Source organism: Nomascus leucogenys, chromosome 19, assembly GCF_006542625.1.
Source record: "Nomascus leucogenys isolate Asia chromosome 19, Asia_NLE_v1, whole genome shotgun sequence".
Classification (NCBI taxonomy): domain Eukaryota; kingdom Metazoa; phylum Chordata; class Mammalia; order Primates; family Hylobatidae; genus Nomascus; species Nomascus leucogenys.
In genome coordinates this window covers 60,647,871-60,674,435 of record NC_044399.1, presented here as the reverse complement: position 1 = coordinate 60,674,435, position 26,565 = coordinate 60,647,871, and the positions used below count along the sequence as shown (strand labels likewise).

The following is a 26,565-nucleotide window of genomic DNA, read 5'->3' as shown; positions in this document are numbered from 1 at the left end:
ATGGAAGCTCTGGTGAGGGCAGTTTGCTAAGATCCACTTGTAAAAGTTTGCCTGTTTTCAAAAGGCCCCTTTGCCCAGTGCTGTTGGAGTCCTGGCCCCTTGCCGAGTGTCCCTTGATCTTGCCTTAGAAAATGCTTGTTGAAGAGGGTATCGCCTTTTGGGCAGTGACCTTGTGAGTAAATTTTCAGAGGGCTCTTGGAAAGCCCTGGACGCACAGACTTAGAAGCACATACTTTTGAAGTTGCATTGTTTTGAGAAGGGAACGTGAGGAGGGAGGAGGAAGAGGAGGAGGAGGAGAAGGAGGAGGACCCCTTATGGTCAGTTCTGTCAGGTCAGTTCTGTGCTCCCTGTGTGGAGGCTCCCCTCTGGTATATGGGGAGGGGCAGGGCCACAGCATCTCATTAAGGGGAGATAAGAACAGGATAGGGGAAAACAGAAAGCAGCCAGCACCTCCTTTCCCTGAAGGTTCCGGGGGTCTCTGCCACCTGCAGGCTGAAAACCCTTTGCTTACTGAGGTTGCAAACCAGGTCTGTGGATGTGAGGCCGATGCAAAAGCTGCGGCATAGGCCTCTACTCTGTGTAGGAATTTAAAATCCTTGCAGCAACTGGAAGCACAACAGTCCTGAAGAAATGAAGCATCTGGGTACAATTACTGTAGCATGGTTTGAGTTTCTTCCCCCCCCCTTTTTTTTTCAAGTAATCACAAGAAAACAGCCCCACTCCGTTTTCTTAAAATTATGTGGCACTTTTGACAAAGGTCTGGGTTCTGAAATACTGAGTCTCTGCCTCTCCCCACAACCCTGCCTCCTTTCTCTGCCCCGTCTTGTTATGATTGTAGGACAATCCAAGTACTTTATTGCAGTCAACTGAGTTAAGAGCAGTATATTCCATTTTTAATTACTGGTCACACAGTAGTCCTCTATTTTGGAAGTGAAGGGAGACAAGTTTATTTTGGGATCCATGTGTTAAACAACGAGTGCAAAGCTGTGTGAGCACACATAGGGTTTGAGTTAGGTGTCTTTTTTGCTGGGAGGAAGGAATTTTCTATTGAGTCATTTTCTCCCCACAGAGGTTGAAGTATAGCTCTTACACTGGAGACATGGTTGATGTGTTAATACCACCAAGATAGCAGGACCGAAGGCATGGAAGAAAGAGTGTTTGAATGCTATTTAAGGCTGTTTTGGCTTTTTTGGTGTTGCACCATGCATGTTAAACTAAAAAACTTCCAGCGACCCATCTGATGGTCTTAGGTCCTTTAAGGAGAGTCAACAAGGTTTTGAGTCCCTGCCACGTGCCACTCACTACTTTCAGCATTGGAGATTCGTGTGAGGACAGGGCTGTCCCTCATGGAGCTTACAGTCTGGTTTCACAGGACAGGTGTTCAACATGGAAACACCAGTGCCCAGTCATTATAAATCATGATAAAGATGATGAAGGAAATTAGGGTAGTTGAGAAAATAGGAGCTCTCTGGTTTTTTTTTTGTTTGTTTTTGAGATGGAGTTTCACTCTTGTTGCCCAGGCTAGCGTGCAACGGTGTGATCTCTGCTCACCACAACCTCTGCCTCCCGGGTTCAAGCGATTCTCCTGCCTCAGCCTCCCGAGTAGCTGGGATTACAAGCATGTACCACCACGCCTGGTTAATTTTGTATTTTTAGTAGAGATGGGGTTTCTCCATGTTGGTCAGGCTGGTCTCGAACTCCCGACCTCAGGTGATCCACCCATCTCGGCCTCCCAAAGTGCTGGGATTACAGGTGTGGGCCACCGTGCCTGGCTGGAGCTCTCTGCTTTTGTTGGCACTTGGTTTTTTCTTGGAATTTTCCTGTGATTTCCCCCAAATTACTGTGCCTTTGTTGGTTCATTTGGAGGACCCCAGAACTTGGTGCAGAGGCCATGATCCAACTGCCTGCTCTTCAGGTGGGTGCCCACGTCTGGAGGGGTTGTGACTCAGCCCAGCAGCGAGTACTGCAGCCAAGCCGGCAGCAGTGCCCAGCCTCTGACTTCTGGTCCCTACTGAGAGTTTACAGAATGGCCTCATCACTGGATTCCTAACAACAGGAAAAGGCCCCAAGGAAGTCATCTTGTGCATCCTGCTTCAAGGCAGTATCCATGCCTCACTTACGCACCCAGATGGCTGGGCACTTTGGCCTGTTTTAAAGACTTGGGTGATTTCACAGCCTGTCCCCACCTACTTTATGGATTTCCTCTGACCATTTAGAAGTATTTTTTTCTTTCTAACTTTTGAAGCCCATTTCCCCTTGTTCTTCCTTTAGTGGGGTTGCTGAACAGAGAGTCCCCCTTCTCAACTACGAGGCCTTTTTCACTGAATCAACCTTCTCTTCTCCAGAAGAATGAACTGTTCTTTTTACTTTCACCACTCCTCTCTGCCCTTGGTGTTGGGGAATTCCGGATTGAGGACACACGGACCAGGAGGAAGGCCTGCAAGATCTTACCATTCTCATTTAATCTTCACCAAAAAATCCCAGGAGGCCGTGAGACTTTCTGCCCTGTACAGATATGAGAACAGGGTCAGAGTGTCCAAGTGACAGTCACAAGTCACTTGGTCAAAAGTGTTGAGGGGTTCATGTGCAGCGCTCCTGGTCTGCACCTTCTGGTCAGTTCTATGCCTACAGCATATCTCTAAGATCTGACTTGATGCAGTCTGACAGGATCAAGGGCACAGCTGTGGTCCAGCTCCCCTGGCCAAGTCTGACAAGGCCTTTGGCCCACATGGTGCTAAGTTACCTCCTTCGGTGGTTGTGATGATTACAGGGGTCCCTTCTGGCTTAAAAAGTTTATGGCCCTGTAACTTTTTGTGTCTGTTTGGTGACTCCAACAAGCGCAAACTCCTTAAAGGCAGAGACTGCCTCTCCCACCTTCTTTTCCATCCCACCATCCCCTGTTGAGACAGACCCTCACACCAAATTGTGGCGGTGGCTTCCCCCAGGGCTCCCTGCCTGTACCTACCCCTCCTTTCCGTCCAGCCTGGTGACAGACCTCGGGTCCTATGTGCTGATGGGAATGCTTTCTCCCTGCCGGTCCCCTGGCACCCCTGCTGTCCCCTGGCCTCCTGGCCCTCCCCATCCAGGTAAGACAGGACTCTGACCTTGCACTGAAGACCTATGTCCTTTGCCAGGCCTTCTTAGCCTGGCTAATTAGACCCCTCTCTCTCCCTAGTCTAGGGAGAGCTTTTCACTGCCTTTCCCTTTACCCAGTCCTGGGTGTCATCTCCTCAAATTCCTGCTCATCCATGAGTCCCATCTGTCCCAGGGAGTCCCCATTAGTCCCATCAGTCCCATCTGTCCCAGGGAGCCGTCCCCAACCGTCCCTCCTAGAAATGTTCTGTCCGTCATTTGGGTTACTATACTAACTCATCCTTCCCTTTTTATTCTGTGAGAACTTGGAAACATGTTGAGTCTAGTCTTTGTATTGGGAGGCAGGCTGATGGAGAGGCACGTGACTCAATCCATGCCCACCAGTTCCGCTGTGTGATCTGGGCAGGCTGCCGGAATTCTGGACTCATCTGTAGAATGGGCACAGTCCAGTGCTCCTTCTCCCCTCCTCGTGGGCCTGTGATAACACTGAGTGTACCTCCCTCATGACACCCCTACAGTATGGTGACATGCCCCCACCAGGCCATGGGTGCCGGGAGACCAGAGTTCAGCACGCAGCAAATGAGTAGGAGCTTGGTGAACATGTGCAGGCAGCTGACTGTCACCTTTCTGGGTCCTTTTCATTTGCCAACCCCACGGCCATCTTTACAGACCAGCTGCTGTGGACTAATAGAATATATTCTCTTTTCTGAGCCTTTCTTTTCTCCCTCACTTGATTTCTTTGCTGCTGGCATAGACTTGGTGGGACCAGTGGAGGATGCCAGTCTTTGTAAACAGGCCTTAGCGTGGTCCCTTCCTGCAGCCTGCCGACCTATCCGCCCCTTCCCCCTACTTAAGCCCCTCACTGGTGACACAAGAGGAATGCGGCCCAGCAGGAGATGTGCACACTGGTAGTTCTGGAAGGAGATCAAGAGGGTGAAATGAGGAGCCAGAGGCCATTGAAACAAAAGGGCTGGAGACACCGGAGGAGGGGCCTGGGCTTTCCTTTGAAACAGCTGTGTTGCTCATTTCAATCCTGCTGCACTAGCCAGCCCTGGGGAGAGGAAGCTGGGGGTGGGGGAAGGGGCATGGCAACGGCTCATGGCAGAGCTCACAGGTGGGATTGGAGTCCTGAACGTTGTCTTGAACTTTTCTGTCCCATCTGTCCAGCTCACTGTGGGCCCAGGGTCAAAGTGAGAAGGCCACACGCCTCTAGCTGTTGGCATCTCTGGACTGGGCTAACAGACCCCAGACAAGGAGTTTGGATACTTAAGATGTCTTGGGGCCCTGAAATTGTATTCTTTGGTGCAGGATTGGATAGGGAGGTGGAGCGGAGAAAGATATTTCATCTTCACTGACTCGTTCCCCTCTTCTATTCCATGGCCTCCTCTCCTAAAGCAGAGTCCAGTTCCTTCCTCTAAGTGCATTTAGAGCTTCACGGGATCCCCTGGGCTGCCTCTGGAATACCCTCTGCCCTGGCAGACCCACCACTGGGGGCAGAGGAACCAGCTTGCTTTCCCCAGGGTGAGCCGGTGGCTCAGGAGGCCTCGCTTTTGTGGCCCCTGCTTTCTGCCCAGGTGAGCAACTGGACCTGGGCAGCAGGTTGGCGTTGAGCACATCGTGGGATGGTGCGCTGGGTTGTCCTGGGGTCACCTGATGACCTGGGTTTCTGGTGAGGGTCAGTGACTGAACCACTTTTGTGCTTTGCCCATAGGTCCTTCAAGAGGAGCGATCCTGTTAATCCTTATCATGTAGGTTCTGGCTATGTCTTTGCGCCAGCCACCAGCGCCAACGACAGTGAGATATCCAGCGATGCGCTGACGGATGATTCCATGTCCATGACGGACAGCAGTGTGTGAGTATCCTGGCCGCCCTTCTGTAGGCTTGCTTGGGAGTGGATACCACCTGGGCACTTAGCCAGAATCGTCTGTCATCCTCAGCTGGCTTTGCAGACCTCACCTGTGCATGTATGGACATCGGTTGGGTGGGAGGGGAGTGTGACAAGGCTATGGTGCTGGTTAAGGAGGATGACATGGTCATCTGGGTAGGGTAAAGCTTAGAGCTTTGAAAGTTGGGAGGATATTGTAACAGAAGAAAAACTAAAGGACAGTAGAAGATTAGGATGAGTGAATATTTATAGATTCCTTGAGTTTAAAAAACCTTCTTCTGGTTATCATCATCTGGTTGTCCCTGTAGGAACAGTTGCTTGGCTGGTCCAGAAACCCAGGTATCCTGTCTGTAGAACCAACAGCTGGGAGACAAGGTGGCATTAGAAGGGTCTGTGTTTAGGTATTCATTGTTTTTGGAGGAAAAGGCATTGCAAGTGGGGGTGAGAAAGCCAGAAATCTCTAAAGAGCCACAGCGTGTAATGTTCCGCATTGTTTTGTTTTTAAATGGACATTGTTTATTCAGTAAGTGTGGGTGGAGTGTTAGATACTCTGTGTTAGATACCGAGGACCCTAAGTAGGGGCTGTCTCCAAAGTAGTGTCTGATCTGGATCTTTGGCAGACAGCCTTTGATTTTTGAAAGTAACCCAAGACATTGGCGTGGTCTGAGGTCAGAAGGCCCTTAGTCAAGGTAACATTTTGAATTTTAGGTCATCTGATGTCAAGTCATGGCAATCTCTGTGGATGGACAGCAGTGATCCTCAGTGAGTCTCATGAGGAGGGATGTGTAGCTGTGGCCTGGGTATCCCCGTCTCCGGCCGTCCTTTGAGGTTTTGGTTCAGGAGACCCAGAGTGGAGCCTGGGGATGGGGGGATGGGTGAAATTCCCCAAAGGCTTCTCACCCAATACCCGGTTGAGATTCGTTGTTCCAGAAATGGTCTTTGAAAGCTTTTCAATGTTTTGGAGTCAGAATTTCACCTGCTAAGGGAACAATTTTGAAAGGCAAACCCATTGAACCGTGTAAGTTCTGGCACACTTATTTAGAGTTTGTTCCTTTTAGCTTCCTAAAACTGGACCATCTATTCTTCCAGTTTGTTTGAAACTATCTGGTTTTTATTGGCCAATGTCCTGTTGCCTGGCCTGTGGCATGGGACCAATTGGAGGGAAAGTTGATGAGGTGAGTTTGGGAACCTACTATTTATTTTGCTGGTGGCTTTTATTGTGTTACCTCAAATTCCCTTGTTAGTAAAGGGAGAGAGATCCTCAAGGTGAAAGTTTGAATTTTAATAAAAATAGCATTTTGGCATTAGTACACATCTTTCATCCAATATGGAAACAGGAAAGTACACATCTTTCATCCAATATGGAGATATGAGAAGTTTCACAGAAGCGAGTTTTCCATATTGACTGAACTTTCGGTATCCATACTTGAAAAAATTATGCTTTGATAATTCTTTGGTGGACATATTTCTTAGATTTTGCTCTGTCATTATTGAATAGTATTAGGGCATAATTTACCTCTCAGTTATCCAAATAATATCAAGATCTGTTTGTGTACTTTGTTGTGGTATTTCTTTCATAGGCAATGAGGGTGCATAGGGTTATCTGACCCTTTCCCCTTGGAAAAGTTTCTCTTTTCTCTTTTCATTCTCCCTGCTGTCTGTGTGCTTGCTTCTAGCGTGCATTCCTCCTGTAGCATATATTACTGTGTGGATTGTGTGGGACTCTTAGCATTATGTGTAAAATAAGAGTAAGTTGAAATTGATTGAAGGCATTGAGTGAATCTCCTAAGTCAAATGCAGTTTACGTAAGACGGTAAGACTTCTGTTTAGTTTTCTTAGAGACTATTTTTGGCTTGTTTCCTGGTCCTTGGCTGCATGTCAGTCCCCATCATTGAGGTGTTATTCTGGGTTCATGATGAGATAACTTGGGTGTAGTCCCACACTTATTTCTGTTTGATCCTCCCAAGACCCAATCAGAAAGGTAGGCAGGCAGATACTTGGGACTTTACAGATGAGGAAATAAGGCCTGGTGCTTCCACAGCCATGCACCTCTGAGACAGACTTCAGGTCCAGGCCAGACACAGGCCCTGCACTTTGCCCCTGCTTTGCCCTTCCCCCAGGCACGAGCGTTCTCAACGTGAGATCTGTGAATAGGACCAGTTGGTCATGAGACCTTTGAGCCACTTTGGGTTTCTTTTATTTATATTTCTTAGTAATCAAGACTGCTTTTTAGAAAGACTGGTTCCGGGAGGGGTAGAAGGGAGCAGGTTCTAAGTTCTCCCCTGCAGCCTCCCCATTTACTTCCTCTTCTTTTATCCCCTTCCCAGAAGAAAAACTTTCTTTTATTTTGAGGTGACTTTAAAACTTTCACCCTTCCCCCTTTAGCTGAAGCATTTTGGATTCCAAGCATGGGGGAGCCACTTTTCAGGGATCAGGTTACCTTTGCCAGTCCCTATTCTAGGTGGCAAGGGTTAGTGTGTAGTTCAGTGAGGTCCACTTGGATACAGAGACAGAAGAGGGCAAATCTCTCATGTAGCGGCTTTCTCTTTGGGGCACAGCAGATACCTTTGGGTCCCTGGTGGCAGAACCTGTGAGTATTAATAAGCCTATTTTGTGGCAAAGCTGCCTTGGATGGATAGTGAGTAAACCAGGAAGCCAGGAGGAAGTGCTGCAAGGCCTGGAGACCCGTGGGCTCATGGTGTCGGCTGTTCGTCCTGGTGGTGTTGAATGGCTCTGTGCCCTCTCCGAACCAAGTGCGCAGGTTATCAGATTAACTGTCACAGTTGTGCCCACCTGGGCATTTATACTAATTAGGAGTGCATTTGGCATCCATTTGGGGTCACTGTCTCTTGGGCGTTGTCTCACACTGCCTCTAGTGGGGCTCACTAGAAAACATCAGTAGGGTCTCCAGACTTGTTGGCACTGACTCAAGCTGCCATTGGGTGCCAGGCATGGGGGTCTCTGGGGCCCTCCTCACTCTGCTGCAAGCAGACTTGGCGATGCAACGTGTTCTCTGGCCGACTGGCCCTGGGTGTGTGTGATCCTGCCCAGTGCTGGGCGGTCACCCGGGATTCCCAGGGTTGGGATCAGACCCCCTCTTCAGAGCTCTGCCAATTGTAGGCCTCGTGCAGATGAGAGCACCAGGCGAGAAATAAAGTGTGTGGGGGATGAAAAGCTGAACTGAATCGCTTTCAGCCCATTGTTCATCCCGGGAAGCTTAGAGGGGATAAGAGGGTAGCAGGCCCCTTTGAAATTTCCTTGAACAAGTGAATAGGAGCGCCCCATAAAGCATGAAAAGAGCCCTGGCTGTTTCTCCCGTCACAATGGCCAGTGCGGGCTGTGAAGGGGCTGGGGAGGGGGGCTGGCTGCCCTGCTGGGAGCTGGGGAGGGAACAGGGCTGGGGGGGGGCTGGAGAGGGAGAGAGAGGGGGTCACAGGCAGCCTTCAATAGACTCCAGAAGGTTGGAGTTCATTAGACACAAACCCAGGAAAGCAATCATCTCATTTGCGACAGAACCAATTAAGTCCCGGGGGCCTTTGCAAGCGGCCTGGGTAGAAGTTGGGGCAGCGCTGGCCTGCACTTGGTTATTCCAGGGAGCCACACGCCACGGCCTGCGTGTGCAGAGCAGGCAGGGGCTTTAAAGAAATCATTGCCTTCTCCCAAAGCCTACTGCTGACTTCTGTTTTCCTGCTAAGTAAAAAGCCCTGTTAAAGATGGCTGGGGATTTGGGCCTCTGAGAAGGCTGTTTTATGAGCCTGTTACTCTGAAACCTGCATTCTCGGAAGAAATGGCTTAATTTTTTTTCGAGACGGAGTCTCGCTCTGTCGCCAGGCTGGAGTGCAGTGGCACGATCTTGGCTCACTGGAACCTCCATCTCCTGGGTTCAAGCGATTCTCCTGCCTCAGCCTTCTAAGTAGCTGGGACTACAGGCGTGCGCCACCACGCCCAGCTAATTTTTCTATTTTTAGTAGAGACAGGGCTTCACCATGTTGGCCAGGATGGTCTCGATCTCTTGACCTCATGACCCACCCGCCTCGGCCTCCCTAAGTGGTGGGATTACAGGTGTGAGCCACCGCAACCTGCCAAAAAAATTTAACGTTAACTGCCAGACTCCCACCAAAATCCTTGCAGCACTGGAGGCAGAAGGCTGTGGGGCCATTCCAGGGCATCAGGCTTAGGAGGATGGAGTGAAGAGGCTGAAAACGTCAGAAGCAGCAGACTCTTTGCCGCCCAAGTGTAGCCATGGTTAGATGTTGCCAGGAAGCATGAAAGCTAAGTCAGTGGCGTGGACGCCTTTGTCTCTTCTTTCTGCTAGGAGTTGCACTTCTAATCGAGATCAGCTACGTTTGTATGTTGCTTCAGCTCTGAGTGTCCCCAAATCAGCACAAGATGATTTTTTGATGTTCCACACAGGGAATGTCGCGAGTTACTTATTTGTATTTCTTTATATCTTATTTATGGGGGTTTACTTTGGACACCAGGAAATTCATCTGAGTGAACTTCAAATATTAACCTTTTCCTACAAACCAGGCTTTTGATGTTGGCTGTGATCAGAGGCTGCCTTCAGAGTGGTTGCCAAATGAAGATGCGAGTGGACGCATGTGTGCATGCGTCTGCTATTTCAAAGTCGCCAGAAAATGACATTCAGGTTAGGTCGGGCACGGTGGAGTCAAAAGGCTAAGCTAATTGGCTTGGCTCAAATGGCAGCTAAGTGGAGTCCATACTTCAAAACCATGCTCCCCAGAAACAGCTGGGCCCGGCAGCAGGCTCGTTAACTAAAATGTTTATAATTAAAGGAGACCGTATAGGGACCAAAACTCTGGTGCTCTCCAGCCCACAGGCTTGAGCAGCCAGGAAACTGATCATAGACTTTTAGAGCTTGAATAAAAGAGAGGCCCCCTTTTGGAATGAGGGGCTGTTTTGGAAGAAGATTCTTGGCTGGAGGGAATTAAAGCCACATTTCCTTGAAGGCGCCTGTTAAGCCTTTCTGAGCCTCTACGGGCTGACATCTTCCTTTTCTGCTCTGGTTACAAGTTGCCTTTCCAGCAGTTGAGTCCTTCACTTGCCCTGGGTAATGGAGTGTGTGTGGTGGTGGTGGTGGGGGACGGGGGGCGGGGTATGAGGTGCTTATGAAATCATTTGTTCCTTTTGCCTTCAATATTGCAGTTATCTACTCTCCTCCCCATCCCTACCCCTATCCTGTTTTTTTTTTTAACGTTATTATATGAAAGAAGAAAAAGAGGCATAAAAGCTCTACCATTGACTTTCATCTGGGAGAAGGAAAAGGAGAGTGAAAGCTACTAGTGGAAATGTTAGTCTTGGAGGGGGTGGATGGGGGACTCTTCTAGGACTCTTGAAGCCTTATGTCGCTTGTGTCATGGTGGGTCCATGGAGTGCTTGACTCCTGCCCCCAAGACTGTCAGGAACAGGGCTGGAGCAGAGTCATCCACTGTCTTAAGTCCCTGGAAGAAAGACAGAGGGTAGACGTTGTCTTACAGCCCTAGGACAACAGAATTTGGTTAGACCAGCATGAGCCCAATCTGTGGGATACCACCACCCCTACCATACAAGATATCTTAGGTGAGAGATGGGGATATTCAGCGTGGCTTGGGAACCACCTGGCAAGCCCCATAGCTAGTGAGTACTAGGTGGTTGGGGAGGACTTTCCAGAAAATTCCACAAATTTCCCCCTCATGCCTTATGAATGTCAGGTGACTGTGTGGGGTTTAGGAAATGGCACTTCCACATTCAGACCATCAGGAAGCTTGACTGCTGATTGGGGCTGGGAAGGGCATCTTAATGAAATGACCAAGTGTAGGTTGTTACAGATGCCTGTTCTGGAGTTCAACAGTGGCTTGGGTATGAGTTCTCAATCTGCTACTGACTGTAACACTAGGTGAGCTATTGAGCATTTCTGGTCATCTGTAAAATGTGGCTCATTAAGGTTCTTAAGAGAATGAAGTCTGATTATAAGTCCAATGTCTGACGTACAGTAGGGACTCAGTATGGAGGAGCTGGCATTCTCAGGTTGGCATCAGTTGCCTTGGGTGCGATTTGGTTTCTGGTCAAGCCAGGCATGCTTGTAAGTCCCGTTTTCAACTACCCAAGGTGAAGACACAGAGTTTTGATAAATAATCTTTAGATGGGCTTGGTCAAGTGCCGAGCCTCATGAGTAGGAGGCTGACTGTTTCTCAGTCATGAGTAGGAAACGTTTCTCCAGCACTGGTCAGCCAGCTGCTGCGAATCCTTCCCACAATGCCCTGTCACTGCTCCATACTCACCTTTCTTTGGGGCAGTACTCACACTTGGGGGTAAGCTGTTGTTCTGGATACTGATCTCTCTTCTCTCCCTTCCCTACTCCCCTCAGTGCAATTATCCTTTATGCACTCCTTAGCCAGGGTTTGGTTAACATACATTGGTTTGTTGATCTATTGGAATCTTCATTGTCCCTTGTGTGGCCCTGTTTTCTGACCTAGGTCAGCAGACTTCCTGAAAATGCAGCTATTTAGAATTCTAGGGCATTTCAGATAAGGAGCTAGAGGTTGACCAGTTACTCCTGGCTGCCCCCTGGGTATTTTTAGACATTGCTAATTATCCTATTTTTCTTCCACCCTATGATGAACCAGACATTGGGGAAAGGGAGGTAGCCAAACACCCAATTTCAATATTTACAGCCTCCAAGTATGATTCATTATGAAAATGTTTGCACCCTGAGGCTTTTGTAAATAAGTGGCCTCCTGAAGGGACATCAATGGGAAAATAGTCACACCTTGACCATTCTGCTTTTAAGAAGGAAATTCTTTGTGGAAAAAATCATGGCAACTCCAGGTCATGGGTATAGTGAACACTAGCTGGACTGGAGGCTTTTTAAAAATTCTTCCACTTGTTAATGTTTTTAAAAATGTAACGGATAGGGGCCCATACTTCTTCAGGTCTTTGCCCAAAGGTCCCTTTCTCAATGAGGACTTAACTGACACCCACATCCAATTTAAATTTGCAGCTTACCCACTCACCAGTGATTCTCTTTTTCCTTCTATTTATTCATAGTACATATCACTAACGTACTATTTTTTATTTTGTTCATTGCCTGTGCCTCCCCATTAGAATATAAACTTCAGGGCAGTTGTTTGAATTATGTATCCACTTTGTCTACTGCTCTCTTGCCTAGTGCCTAGGAGAAGATCTGGCACATAGTAGGTGCTAATCTTTAAATGGATTGCACAGACCACCACATAGTAGGGGCTTTTCTCTTCATGCCCACATTGGTCATGTGTCTTTGAAAATTCCTTGGTTGGGGGTGGTAGGGTTTGGAGCTGAGAGAATGGGCCAAAATGTTATATATTCTTTTTATTAATCACCCTGTACTGGTTTATAAAAAGAAATACATTTGGAAATGACTGGGAGGTTGACTTGAAGAGTTATGCATGCTTCACTAATGCCTGATTTAGCCCTCTGTAGGTTTGGTCCTTATCCCTACAACTTTCTGCCCTGGCCCTATCCGTAAGGCACTGGTTCCTGGTTTGAAGCAGTGGGAACAAGTGGGAGAACCAATGGGGCCTGAGAATCTCCTACTTGGGGCACCTGTAAAATAGGGGAGCCTTTGCTCTGCCTGGGCTGGCTGGAGTGTAACCCAGTTCTAAGATAACAGCCCAAGAGATGAACTTTCCAGGCTCTTTCCAAGTCGATGCTTCTGCATCCGAGGGAGCCAAGTTTCCATAGATGATTGATGGGCAGGATTTAAATTTGATCTTGGGTGGGTCCTTCCCTGTGGGAACACCGATGGTATCTGGAGACATGTGACACTCCTATGGAAGCATGTGGCCCTGTCGGCGGGATCTCAAGATGGAATATGAGAGTAGCTCATGTGCTGAAAACATCCTCGTAAGCCTGTGGATTCTGTCTTTTCTTTTCCCTTAGAGATGGAATTCCTCCTTATCGTGTGGGCAGTAAGAAACAGCTCCAGAGAGAAATGCATCGCAGTGTGAAGGCCAATGGCCAAGTGTCTCTACCTCATTTCCCGGTGAGTACAGTCTGGAGTGAGGAGGCAGCTGTTTTCTGCTGTGTTGAGTCCTAAAGAAAAGAAATGGGTGGTGGAATGGGGAGAGGTATAGGGAAGGTAGAAAAGAGCAGTACCTAAGGTCCCCTAGGGCAAAGGGAGAGAAAAGAAGAACTGGACAATAGACATCACGTGGTTTTTTGGGTTGTGATGGTGAGCACAGTGATGTGATGATGAGGTATCAGTCAGTTTTGCTATAAAGGAGGTTGAGTAATTTATAAAGAAAAGAGGTTTATGGCTGGGCGCAGTGGCTCATGCCTGTAACGTCAGCACTTTGGGAGTCTGAGGTGGGCAGATCACCTGAGGTCGGAAGTTCAAGACCAGCCTGGCCAACATGGTGAAACCCCACCACTACTAAAAATACAAAAATTAGCCTGGCGTGGTGACGCGTGCCTATAGTCCCAGCTACTTGGGAGCCTGTGGCAGGGGAATCACTTGAACCTGGGAGGTGGAGGTTGTAGTGAGCTAACGCCAGTGCACTCCAGCCTGGGCAACAGAGCGAGACTCTGTCTCAAAAGAAAAAAAAAAAAGAAAAGAGGTTTATTTGGTTCATGGATGTGCAGGCTGTACAAGAACCATGGCGCCAACATCTGCTTCTGGTGAAGGTTTCAGGGAGCTTTCAATCATGATGCAAGGGGAAGGGGAGCCACTTTGTAATATAGGGAGAGAAGCAGCAAGCTGAGGTTGGGGGAGTGGTGGGCAGTGCCATGTTCTTTCAAACAACCAGATCTCATATGAAATACAGGGAAAACTTGCTCATTACTGCAGAGAGGGCACCAGACACCTCCCACTAGGCGCACTTCCACCATTGGGGATCATATTTCAACATGAGATTTGGAGGGGACAAACATCCCAACTATATCAGAGGTTTGATGACCTATTTTTGAACCTTTGCATTTTCTGAATTCAAAAAAAAATTCCCTATGAGAAAGAAACTGAAGCACTTATTTCCCAGAAACAAGAAATGCTAGATGATCCATGCTTCTCTACAGCTTGGTGAGCTCACTGTATTTCCATTAGAATGGAAGCCCTCTGATGGGAGGGAGTTTTATCTATTCTGTTAACCTCTGTATGCACAGAGACTAGAACAGTACCTGACACATAATAGGTGCTCAATAAACATTTGAGTGAATGAATAAGGAACCTCTGCCCCCTTGGGACATTCTCCTGCTCTCTTCACTGGGACATTCTACTTCTTGTGTCAACCACAGGACTCCAAGTCATTTTAGTCAGCGATTTTAGTCATTCATTTATGTATTCATTGACTATTTCTCCTCCTGGCTCCTGAAGCCCTAGAGGGTAGCTGTTCCTTTCCAACTCCAGAACTTGGCCTGGTACCTGCTGGTGAGTCTGTGCCTATCAAATGCAGAATGAATGAAGTGTTCAGAAGTGAGGATCTCCTGAGCAGCTTCTTCCTGTGACTGAGATGGTGGATGAAGGGCTTTTCTGGGACCTCTCCTTTTCTTTCCATGCTCGCTAAAGCAGCCAGCACATGGCTGTACTCAAGAGAACTTCCCCATCTACATTCCCATTTTAGGGCTGTGCTGTTTACAACAGTCTCAGATCCAGGTTGCAAGGACACTCTTCTTTAAGGAGGGGAAGAAAGCACCCAGCTCATAGCAGGTGTTTATGAATCCTTCCTGCCAGCTTCAGAGAATCTAATTGGTCTGTCTGGTTATGTTGTGTTTAAAAAATTAACACATTGAATTGCTAAACCCATGTCGCATTAGTGCACAAACTATAGCTCTTCTCTGAAAGCTCCTCACACAGACAAGGGCAGACTTACCTTGTTTTAAAATTAGCATATTAAAATTGCTTTTCTGAGGACCTCTAGCATCCCTTCCCTCTACAGATAACAAGTATTGATGACATACTATCATTGTTTTTTTTTGACTGGGGGATATGTGAGTTAACAAAGAAAAGTTCTATCGCCCAAGCTTGTAAATTAGATGATTTTGTCCTGGGGTGTGCAAATCGACTTTCTCCATCAGGCAGCGCTTTGATCAGGGCCTGCAAGAAGCCAGCCTGTGTGAGAATGGCCACCTACACAGGAGCCTTTCTGTCCTCTCCCAGTTTCTGCAGCTAAGTGGTTGCCGTGGCAAGGCCCATCTTTTCAGCTGGCGGAGATGCTAGCCTTTGCAAGTTAGCTTTCTGGTACCCCCACCTCACCCCAAAGAAAGGAGCTAAGCAAGAGGGAGATTAGGAAGAAGGAGGTAGAACAACTGGAGAGGTGGGGGGTTGGGTGGGGGGAGCGAGATGACAGGAAAAGGACAGAAAGCTGGGCAGCAGGGGTTCTCTCTGTTTGCTGCTTTTGGCAGGCGTACTCGGTGCCTTTTTATATTCTGCACTTGATTTGGAGATGTTCCCTTTTCCCTTGATAGATCAGCTTCAGGCAGCCAAGCTCAGCAGTGTTCTGCTACTAGCCTGCAGCAGCTTTCTTCATTTTCTGTACAAAGAGAGAGGGAGGAGGGAAGGAGAAAAACGAGGGAGATCGAGGACAGTGTTGAGACAACACCACCTCAAAGGTGCGCAGTGTGCGGCCAGGAAATAAATTACCACTTCTTCTCTGATCCAGGCCGTTTGACTCCCTTTTTCCCCCCCTTTCTTCCCTCCCACCTCCTTTCCAATCTTATTTTTTTAAATTTTCAACTCCCTTTCTGTTTAGATTCTACTTTCTATTCCTTGAGTTGGTCTCTCCCCTCCCCACCTCAGAGGACTGCCTTTTTTTTTTTTTTTTTTTTTTTTGATGTTTGACAACAGTCTTTGAAGATTTTCTACTTCAGAGTAGCTACTGATGGGCTGGTTGTACTACAGAGAGAACAAGCAGGGCCTCTCGGAGTGCGACCAACTGCTCCTGCCCAAGGCAAACGCTGGTGGGGACCATGGCTCTCCATGAGGCCATGGCGCTAGCGCATAAAAGTCCCGAGCAGCCCAGGCCGCCTTGCCATCCACTCTCCACCCGAACATGGGTTTGCGGTGCACAGTGCCTGGTGCGGGAAGCTCCGGCCAAGCCACCGCCCACCCGGCCTGCTGAACGTGCCTCCTCCCTTTCCTTTCCACGTCCTGTAGAGAACCCACCGCCTGCCCAAGGAGATGACCCCCGTGGAACCCGCCACCTTTGCAGCTGAGCTGATCTCGAGGCTGGAGAAGCTGAAGCTGGAGTTGGAGAGCCGCCACAGCCTGGAGGAGCGCCTGCAGCAGATCCGAGAGGTAATGCGGCCTAGGCCTTCTTCCGGCTTCCGTACATGGCGTGCGCGCACGTATGTGTATGCGCATGTGCGATGCATGCGCATGCGCTTGGGCTGCGTGTGAGTGTGTGCCTAGGCTTGGGCTGTGTGCGCATGCGCGTGGGTTGCGTGTGAGTGTGCACACGCGTGTGGATATGTACTTGTGTAGGCGGGCCTTGCGTGTGCGCATAGGCGTGGCTGTGGGCGTGCACATGGGTGTGCGTGCTCCTGCGTAGGGAGCCGAATGTCGTAACCCCAGGGCCTCTGGCCCTTCTGCTTCCTGGGTCACTTCTTCTGACGTCTTCCCTTTCAGGATGAAGAGAAGGAGGGCTCCGAGCTCACACTCAGTTCGCGGGAGGGGGCGCCCACGCAGCACCCCCTCTCCCTACTGCCCTCCGGCACCTACGAGGAAGACCCGCAGACAATACTGGACGATCACCTGTCCAGGGTCCTCAAGACCCCTGGCTGCCAGTCTCCGGGCGTAGGCCGCTATAGCCCACGCTCCCGCTCCCCGGACCACCACCACCACCACCATTCGCAGTACCACTCCCTGCTCCTGCCCGGTGGCAAGCTGCCTCCCGCGGCCGCCTCGCCGGGCGCCTGCCCCCTCCTCGGGGGCAAGGGCTTTGTGACCAAGCAGACGACGAAGCATGTCCACCACCACTACATCCACCACCACGCCGTCCCCAAGACCAAGGAGGAGATCGAGGCGGAGGCCACGCAGCGGGTGCACTGCTTCTGCCCTGGGGGCACCGAGTATTATTGCTACTCGAAATGCAAAAGCCACCCCAAGGCTCCGGAAACCATGTCCAGCGAGCAGTTTGGGTAAGTGCCGGGCGGACCGCAGTGTCCCGTGTGGGGCTTCTCTCCCAGCCAGGTCCATGGGCAGGTGCGAGGTAGGAGCCGCATCACAGGCATTTAGTTTCTAAGAGGGCGGCAGAGGGCACGGCCGGGTGAGGGTGCGGGGAGCAGGTGCATGGGTCTTTCGTGTCACCGGCCCCCCGATTTGCTGAATTGTCTGATTCTAGGAGTCCCGGAGATTTAACCGGGTTTCTGGGTTGGGTGTGGTTCTTGGTTCCCCACAGCGGCAGCAGAGGCAGTACCTTGCCCAAACGCAATGGGAAAGGCACGGAGCCGGGCCTGGCCCTGCCCGCCAGGGAAGGAGGGGCCCCCGGCGGAGCTGGGGCCCTGCAGCTTCCCCGGGAGGAAGGAGACAGGTCGCAGGATGTCTGGCAGTGGATGCTGGAGAGTGAGCGGCAGAGCAAGCCCAAGCCCCATAGGTAAACACCGCTTGCCGCCGCCGCGGCCGCGAGGGTCACGGGCACTCAGTACGGAGGTATTGTGGGAATGGCTGTTTTTGCAGTCCGCCGAATACAAATGTGACTGTTTGCTCCTGCCATCATAATATTAAACGTTGGACTGAGCAGACCACAAAAATGTCATGTTTTGGCACTGACCCCTGTTCGTGTTATGGTAGTTATTTTTTTTTCTCTCTCTCTGAGCAGAATAGACAAGTTTCTATTGAAGTCACATTTTCCAGTTCTTCTAACCCAGTTTCTTTCCTTCTGTTTTCTCTCTGCTCATTCCTTGTTTAGTGCCCAAAGCACAAAAAAGGCCTACCCCTTGGAGTCTGCCCGCTCGTCTCCAGGCGAACGAGCCAGCCGGCACCATCTGTGGGGGGGCAACAATGGGCACCCCCGCACCACCCCCCGTGCCCACCTGTTTACCCAGGACCCTGCGATGCCTCCCCTGACCCCACCCAACACTCTGGCTCAGCTGGAGGAGGCCTGTCGCAGGCTGGCTGAGGTGTCGAAGCCCCCAAAGCAGCGGTGAGTGGAAGTGAGGGGGTCCTAGGTTGAGGCAGGGATTGGGTTTGGGTGGAGACCTGGTCTGTGGCTAATGGGGAGGGCCTCTCTTTCTGCCTGGGTCTCAAACCCTCCCATGAGAGGAAGAATTACTTATGGATGAGTAAGCTGCTGCTTTCCAGCTTCTAGAAATTGTTCCTTTCAGTTATGTTCATTCTACCAGAGTTAAGCCAGGATCTGTGAGGCAAGTCATGCCTAGAATTGGGAGAATGAATTTCAGCAATTCCTTACAAATCCCATTCCTTACAAATGTCTTGATTGTTTAAGGCTGGTTAGTTGAGTATATAAGAAGCTGTGAGATGGAGGATCAAGAGTCCTCAGCCCTTTGCTGGGGCTGAGAGTGTCCCATCCTGGGCTCCCAGGGGGGCTTAGAATGGCTATTCCAAGACGTCTTCCCGGCCTCTTCAGCCACTGTTAACCCAGGGTCTTGGTTGGGTCTCCATAGGGATGGAAGTCGGGTTCGTGTCTCTTCAGGAAGCCAAATAGTAATTTTCTGTCTGCTTTTCAATTGCTCTGGGGACAACAGTGCACCTCTAAATCCCTCGCCCTGGCTGTGTCCTCAGGTGCTGTGTGGCCAGTCAGCAGAGGGACAGGAACCACTCGGCCACTGTTCAGGTGGGAGCCACGCCCTTCTCCAATCCAAGCCTGGCTCCAGAAGAGTGAGTGTCTTTACCTGACATTACTGAGATCTGCCGAGTGGTTTGTGTTTCGGAATATTCGCTATCTGGAGTTTCATTTTCATGAAGCTTTTTTTGGTTTTTAAAATCACTTTGATTTTAGTGCTAGGGATGAGGAACAGTAAACGTAGATGTTGCCATCCATGTCCTGCCGACAAATGCGTCATAGCAAAAGTTTTTCTGGTCATACACAAATCAAAAGCTGGGACTTGAAGCCATTAGCAGAAGGGTAGAAGGGACCTCAAATTCAGCTGGAAAAGTTGTCCCCATTCAACTTGCAATTTAGTAGTACTGGAAACATTTGTCACCCCTGAGCAGAAAGATCAGTCTCCACTGTGGCAGAGATGGAGGGGCCCATCCTTGTGTTTTTGTTTGGAGAAGACAGAATATCTTCCCCAAAATTGGGCAGTGATTCTTCTGGTAAATTTAGTCTCTTTCAAAGTAGGTTGAGGAGCTTGCTCAATTTAATTACTGGATGGTGCAATTAAAAAGAAATCTGCTAAAGAGATCTAAAATGGTCTATAGAAAGTTTTCTTTCTTAGTGTCTTCATCCTGATCAATGAGCAATGTTTGAAGTCCTCAATAGGCCACCACCCCGGACCCTTTCATTGTTTCAATTGGTTGACCCTAAGTGTACCAGCTGTCCGGGTCTGGGCCAGCCACTTTTTTTTTTCTTTTTGAGACGGAGTCTCACCCTGTTGCCCAGGCTGGAGTACAGTGGCTCAATCTCGGCTCACTGCAGCCTCCGCCTCCTGAGTTCAGGCAATTCTCCTGCCTCAGCCTCCAGAGTAGCTGGGATTGCGGGCGCCCACCACCACGCCCAGCTCATTTTTTGTATTGTTAGTAGAGACGGGGTTTCACCATGTTGGCCAGGCTGGTCTCAAACTCCTGGCCTCAAGTGATCCGCCCACCTCGGCCTCCCAAAGTGCTGGGATTACAGGCGTGAGCCACCACGCCTGGCCTAGCAGCGTTTTTTTCAAGCCATTCTACAAAATCTCAGAATAAATGGGGAAATGGACATGACTGTGCGATAGCCCCCATTAGTTGTTCTCATTCTGCTGGAATAAGGGGTGGGCTTTAGGCATTCTGAGTTCATGCCATCCCAAAGGTGTCCTGCTCTGGGTTTGTCTCTTTAGCACTCTCCAATCCAGGTGAGACCCAGCATCTCTGTGATAATTTCTCTTCTCTCATCTTCTTGGGGAAGCACCCCATTTATGCCAACCTGAAAGAGGCCGCTGTATACCTTCATTTGGTGGCAGTGGGGGAAATGATACCAATCTGTACAACCAAAAGGCAATCATCCTTTTCTGCATGCTCCATGCAGCACATGTGGGGTTGGACTGTGTGTCCCTGAGAGCTGCCTGACTCTGGGATGTAGGGCTCTGCCCTAGCCCCCACTTTGGGTTTACAATTGCAGCCCTAGTGTTTGGATACCCTGTCACTTATGCACATGTGTGCACGTGTGTGTTTGCTTTAGATGTGTGTCTGCTTTAAAATGCTAAACTTGTTCCATTCCATCTTATTTTCAGTCACAAAGAGCCAAAGAAACTGGCAGGTGTCCATGCGCTCCAGGCCAGTGAGTTGGTTGTCACTTACTTTTTCTGTGGGGAAGAAATTCCATACCGGAGGATGCTGAAGGCTCAGAGCTTGACCCTGGGCCACTTTAAAGAGCAGCTCAGCAAAAAGGGAAATTATAGGTAAGAGTCCTGTGGCTTTTTTCTGCTCTCAGTTTGTTTGCTCAGAACCAAGAGCCAGAGCCTGGAGCAGCTCCCCTGGCTGAGCAGACCTGGGCGGGGCAGGATGGGAGGGGGATCAGCAGGCGCTGGGGGAGGCTCCTTCTCATTTCTTCTCTCCCCTCACACTAGCAGCAATAACGAGGCAGCAGCCGTAAGAGGGAGGCTGCGTGGAGGGTTCTCTGGGGGACCTGGCCAGGCTCTTTCCACCAGGTGAACCAGACTGAGGAGAGAAAAGGAGCAGCTGCTTGCTCTGACAGGAGAGTGGGGCTCAGGCCGCACTGCAGAGGCTTTACCTGCAATTGAGGGACTTGTGAGCGAGCGGGGAGCAGGGAGAAAAAAGAGGGACAGGCACACTGATTAGGAGGGAGGGTCTGGAAGCACCGCCCTCCTGGCTTGAGTTTAGGAGAGACCCCACACTGAAGTGAGGAACCATGCCTAGGAAAAGTCCGCCATGTTTTTCTTAGCCTGCCTTTCCACCTGAAGAGCCTCCCTGGGTTTTGTGGGCCATTAGAAGCAGGGATGCTCCTTTGTCCATAACAGAGAAGGGGCTGGACCTGCGGATGGCCACAGGGTGAATAGGGCAGTCTACTCCCCCTGTCCGGGCCCGGCTGCCTTCTCCCCTGCAGGGGCTTCAGGAAGGGAACTTCCTGGTCTCCTTACCTTGTCTGTAGAGTGGACGAAGGTGCCCTTGAGAAGGTCCATGCTGACTTTTTAGGGCCCTTGAGAGGGTTCAAGAGCTGAGGAGGATGAGGGCCAGCCCTAGGCCATTCCTTCTCTTGATCACTTCCCTCGTAAGGAGCAAGTGATGACTCTGCCTCAGTTCATCTGGAGTCCTCCCTTGCCCCTCTCCATGGCCTGCAGCCCAAGAGAATGTGTGGATTCTGCTCCAGTTCTGTCCCAGGTTTAGGGCTCCAGGCTGGGACAAGGATGAGACAGGGGCACCCTAGTTTAAGGAGGTGCTCACTCTGGGGTCTACACCTGAGACAGAGTTCCAACTCCTCAGCTGTGTGCCGTTGTCACTGCCAGGACCACGGTCTATGCCCAGGTGTGAACCCATTGCCGCCACCAGGGCCAGGGGCGTGAGTGGAAAACTCTGAATAGCACTTGGTAACCTGCCAGGTGGGCATGGGCTCCTCGACGGGGGTGAGTCCACCTGCAGGGCTCTGAGACACCCTCCCCTCTAGAGCAGGCCCTGTGTAGTTTTACCAGCCACCTTCATCTGGGTGTTAGTGGGGGCGGGGGCTCAAAGTGATTCTCTTTGGAAGGGGGAGGGGATGGAGGTTGCACTGAGCCCCTGGAGGTAACTGGCCAGCAGGGCGTGTCGCTGGGTCTGGATATTCCCTTTTACACCTGGGCAGAGGCAGTTGTGAAAAGGTATCAAAGGGATGGGGGAACAGGCCTGGCTGCTGCTGCTGCTGCTGCTTTTATCTTGAAAAGACACAAGGTGAAACTAATGACACAAGTGTGCCCCTCTGGGGATTCATTTTGATCTTGGCTTTGTCTGGGCTGGACTTTGAGTGGAACTGCAGGTGACGTCGGAGAAGAGCCATGTGGCGCTGGCATAGGCTTGTGGGGAAGGTGCCTCCTTCAGCTGCTCTGGCCACATCTGGCTCTGATTTTTTTTTTTTTTTTTTCTCCCCAAGGCACAGTTAATAAGCCTGGCTTTGAAGCCCTGGCCTCCCTTTTAATGCACAAAGACTTGCACAAATGGTCAACTCTCCGATCCTCTCCAGTTCTTTCCTGAGTGGATCAGGCTGTGGGAAGGCCTTCCCAGCTGCCTTATCTCTGCAGGGCCTGAGCTAGACTCAGTGCCCTCCTGGGGTAGGACAGGGACACAGGGTGTCATGCCTCACCCTTCCAGCAGGGCTGGTGCTTCAACATCTCAATTTGTACGAATACAACCCCCATTCAAAAAAATAAAACCCAGTGAGGTTGGGGCCGTGGAGCAGGGGTGGGAGGTGGGGGGACCTGGGATGCGTTGAGTAATCTCAGCATGGCAGGGGTTCAAAAAGCAAACAGTCCCTTCAGACGCGCCAGACGCTATTGGTGCCAGATGTCAGAAGAAAGCAAAGTTTGCCACATAAAGCATGTTGCAGTGGAAAAGCCTGTTTCTTGGAGAAAATGAGGGCAGTGCAGTGCATTTGAAGTCCTGGGGGTGGGGCCGAGAGAATGTGGCCTCTCTCCTCTCTGGAGGAGGTTGCAATTATGTAAAAGGTCGCTGCGTGTTTGCTCAGACATGCTGTGAAAGCCCAACTTGGTAAACCCCGGAGGGGTCGGAGCTGGGGCCAAAGGAGTCTGAGGGTGGCGTTGGGATTTGAGCCTCTTATGTGGAGAAGTGACTTTTCCCCCCACTGTCCCCAGTCTCCTGTGCACAGAGCCCCTCCCCATTTTCTCACTGTCTCCTCACGCTCCCCCGAGAATTTTGACCCCTTAACATGACGTGTCTTCAGTGCTGCCTAGTCAGATCCATGCCGTTGTTCACCCCACTGCATTAGCTGGGTCAGGAATGCTAAAAACAAAGAACCTTGACTAAACCCAGCTGTTCACTGTATTTAGCCTTATCTCCTACAAAAGTATTTGGCTTGCCTTTATTAAAGAGGGAAAAAATTGAGCTCTAACCAAGGGGAGTTAATTTTTTTTTTATTTTTAAAGGGAAAAGACAAAGCCCAACCATAACCCTGAGACACAATTAAATGCTTGAAAGGTTCTCCCATCCCCCCAGGGGACTGTGACCTTCCCTCTGTGAGTGGCCTTTATGGGCTGGAAATGACAGCTTGCAGGGGCAAGTTTAATCCCTCTGAGGGGTCTCCCTTGGCTGGGGACAGGGAAGGAAGAGGCCCTCGCTTAATTTCCTCAGAAGGGGTTTGGGGGTGGGCCTGGCCCAAGAGGACAGCAGTTGTTTCCGAATGTGGCGCTCCTGAGAGGCCAGGCATTTGCATCTGTACAATTAAACAGCCTCAGAAGAAAGAACGCTGGGGAGGGATGAAAGGAGCCTTTAATCAACGAGCATAATAGAAGGGCCTTTGCTGTTTGACCCTGGAGGGGTGGGATGGGAGAAGAGGCCTGGAAATGGGGAGAAGAGGGGAGGGCATCATGGGGCCAGTGCCGTCTGTTTGGCCCTGGGAAGCTGTGTTGGGCTGGCTTGCCTCCTGTGTGGCTGTGCCAGGGCCATCCAGGAGTGTTGCACTTGGTCCCTGGAGGATGGCAAGGCCGAGAGGCTTCTGGACTGCTAAACCATCTGGAAGTCAGCCTTTTACAGACTTCAGCAGGTTCCGGCTCTCCAGGTGTGATGGGTTCAGGACGGCTGAACCTGGAGATAGTCTGGAGTCTCTTTGAAGGACCTGCTTGGCTCCTGCTGCAAATGAACTGCAGGCATTTGTCCTTCCCTTCCCTCCCCCACCCCACTGCTGAAAAAGGTTGGAGGGGAAAAGCAGCTCTGCTTTTCACAGTGTATGTGTGTCAGGAGACAGCAGAGGTGCTGGGCTGAAGATTGTAGGTGGCAGGCCCAGCCCAGGCTGCTGCTCAGTAGGTGCCCGGCCTTCATCATCTCGGCCCACCTGCTGCTTGTGGTGTGGCCAGTCCCAGTTGCCATCTTAAAGCAGATGTGGGCAACAGTGTCCAAGCACACCTGCCATAGCAAATTCCTAGGATACCTCAGTCCTCCATGTTGGTATGCTTTTCTTTTCAACAATGTGGAAAATGCAGTTTACCAAGAAGCTTTTCTGGTTTTCCTTTTAAGGTATTACTTCAAAAAAGCAAGCGATGAGTTTGCCTGTGGAGCGGTGTTTGAGGAGATCTGGGAGGATGAGACGGTGCTCCCGATGTATGAAGGCCGGATTCTGGGCAAAGTGGAGCGGATCGATTGAGCCTTGGGGTCTGGCTTTGGTGAACTGTTGGAGCCCGAAGCTCTTGTGAACTGTCTTGGCTGTGAGCAAGTGCGACAAAACAATTTGAAGGAAAATTAAACCAATGAAGAAGACAAAGGCTAAGGAAGAATCGGCCAGTGGGCCTTCGGGAGGGCGGGGGGAGGTTGATTTTTATGATTCATGAGCTGGGTACTGACTGAGATAAGAAAAGCCTGAACTATTTATTAAAAACATGACCACTCTTGGCTATTGAAGATGCTGCCTGTATTTGAGAGACTGCCATACATAATATATGACTTCCTAGGGATCTGAAATCCATAAACTAAGAGAAACTGTGTATAGCTTACCTGAACAGGAATCCTTACTGATATTTATAGAACAGTTGATTTCCCCCATCCCCAGTTTATGGATATGCTGCTTTAAACTTGGAAGGGGGAGACAGGAAGTTTTAATTGTTCTGACTAAACTTAGGAGTTGAGCTAGGAGTGCGTTCATGGTTTCTTCACTAACAGAGGAATTATGCTTTGCACTGCATCCCTCCAAGTGAAGACAGACTTTTTTAGACAGACTTTTTAAAATGGTGCCCTACCATTGACACATGCAGAAATTGGTGCATTTTTTTTTTTTTTCCTATGCTGCTCTGTTTGTCTTAAAGGTCTTGAGGGTTGACCATGTTGCGTCATCATCAACATTTTGGGGGTTGTGTTGGATGGGATGATCCGTTGCAGAAGGAGAGGCAGGGAACCCCGCTCCTTGGGGCCCCAGGTTGATCGTGTGACTGAGGCTCCACCTCATGTAGCCTCCCCAGGCCCAGGGCCCTGAGGCCTGCTAGAATCACTGCCACTGTGCTTTCGTGGAAATGACAGTTCCTTGTTTTTTTTGTTTCTGTTTTTGTTTTACATTAGTCATTGGACTACAGCCATTCAGGAACTACCCCCTGCCCCGCAAAGAAACGAACAGTTGTAGGGAGACCCAGCAGCACCTTTCCTCCACATACCTTCATTTTGATGTTCAGGTTTTTGTGTTAAGTTAATCTGTACATTCTGTTTGCCATTGTTACTTGTACTATACATCTGTATATAGTGTACGGCAAAAGAGTATTAATCCACTATCTCTAGTGCTTGACTTTAAATCAGTACAGTACCTGTACCTGCACGGTCACCCGCTCCGTGTGTCGCCCTATATTGAGGGCTCAAGCTTTCCCTTGTTTTTTGAAAGGGGTTTATGTATAAATATATTTTATGCCTTTTTATTACAAGTCTTGTACTCAATGACTTTTGTCATGACATTTTGTTCTACTTATACTGTAAATTATGCATTATAAAGAGTTCATTTAAGGAAAATTACTTGGTACAATAATTATTGTAATTAAGAGATGTAGCCTTTATTAAAATTTTATATTTTTCAAAACATCGGCCTCCTCGTCTTTGAATCCCCAGGGTGGGAACAGGGCCGAGGGGCCCTTTTGTGTGTAGACATCTGTGCTTGATTTCCCATCTTGCCCAAGCCCCGTCTCTGACCTCGAGCCCTGACCTGATCTGGACCCACCTGGAGGTTTTGTAAAACCATTTATTCAAATCACCTGGCTACTGGCTGAGGCTTTTCTTGCCTTGGAGCAGGCTGTAGATGACATCTCCTTTGGGGTCCTCTTCCCTGTAACACCTCCATTCAGCCTCTTCCTCCTGGGCAGATTGTCTCCAGTCCGGCCAGGTAGGTGCAGGGGACCAGGGGATGAGAGAAGGCCCTCCCAGGAGTTTCAATAGGTGTCTCCGACATGAAAGCCGTTCAGCAGATGGTTTCATAGACCTGGAATGTCCACGTGGGGCCAATGGACTTAGAGATCAAAGCTAGCCAGGCAACCCTCCCCATTCTGGGAGCTGATCAACAAGGCTGACTATTAATCCTATCTGAGTATTTTATCGTGGGCCATCAGGCCCAGGGCCGGTCAGGGAACAGAGCAAGCAGGTGGTTCAGGAGGAGGCGACACGGGCAGCTTCTGCACTGCTCAGTGGACAGGTGTGCTTGTGTGGCTGAGGACCTCAGCAGGCAGTTGCCCGCTCAACTAACGTGCCCTCCCTGTACCCTGAGCACTTGGCATGCATGCCAGGCCATACTTCAGATCTGGGAAAGCAGGTCTTTTTAGTGGAGTCCTAGGAAGAA

At 49.9% G+C, this 26,565-nt stretch overlaps 1 protein-coding gene across 5 annotated transcripts in view; it reads left to right on the top strand.

Moving 5' to 3' along the window:
- AXIN2 (axin 2) overlaps window positions 1-25,815 on the top strand; it is a 107,406-nt gene extending 81,591 nt beyond the window's left edge. For 4 of the 5 annotated variants that reach the window (XM_030800681.1, XM_030800680.1, XM_030800682.1 and 1 more), the window contains 9 exons: window positions 4,805-4,945; window positions 12,896-12,998; window positions 16,104-16,244; window positions 16,575-17,086; window positions 17,347-17,541; window positions 17,857-18,090; window positions 18,690-18,785; window positions 20,333-20,500; window positions 24,279-25,815. In XM_030800681.1, the coding sequence (XP_030656541.1) occupies window positions 4,805-4,945; window positions 12,896-12,998; window positions 16,104-16,244; window positions 16,575-17,086; window positions 17,347-17,541; window positions 17,857-18,090; window positions 18,690-18,785; window positions 20,333-20,500; window positions 24,279-24,405 (1,717 nt within the window). In that variant the 3' untranslated portion in view covers window positions 24,406-25,815. The remainder of the gene's footprint in view (window positions 1-4,804; window positions 4,946-12,895; window positions 12,999-16,103; window positions 16,245-16,574; window positions 17,087-17,346; window positions 17,542-17,856; window positions 18,091-18,689; window positions 18,786-20,332; window positions 20,501-24,278) is intronic. The other variant, XM_030800684.1, reaches the window with a different exon arrangement.
- Window positions 25,816-26,565: the final 750 nt, after the last annotated feature.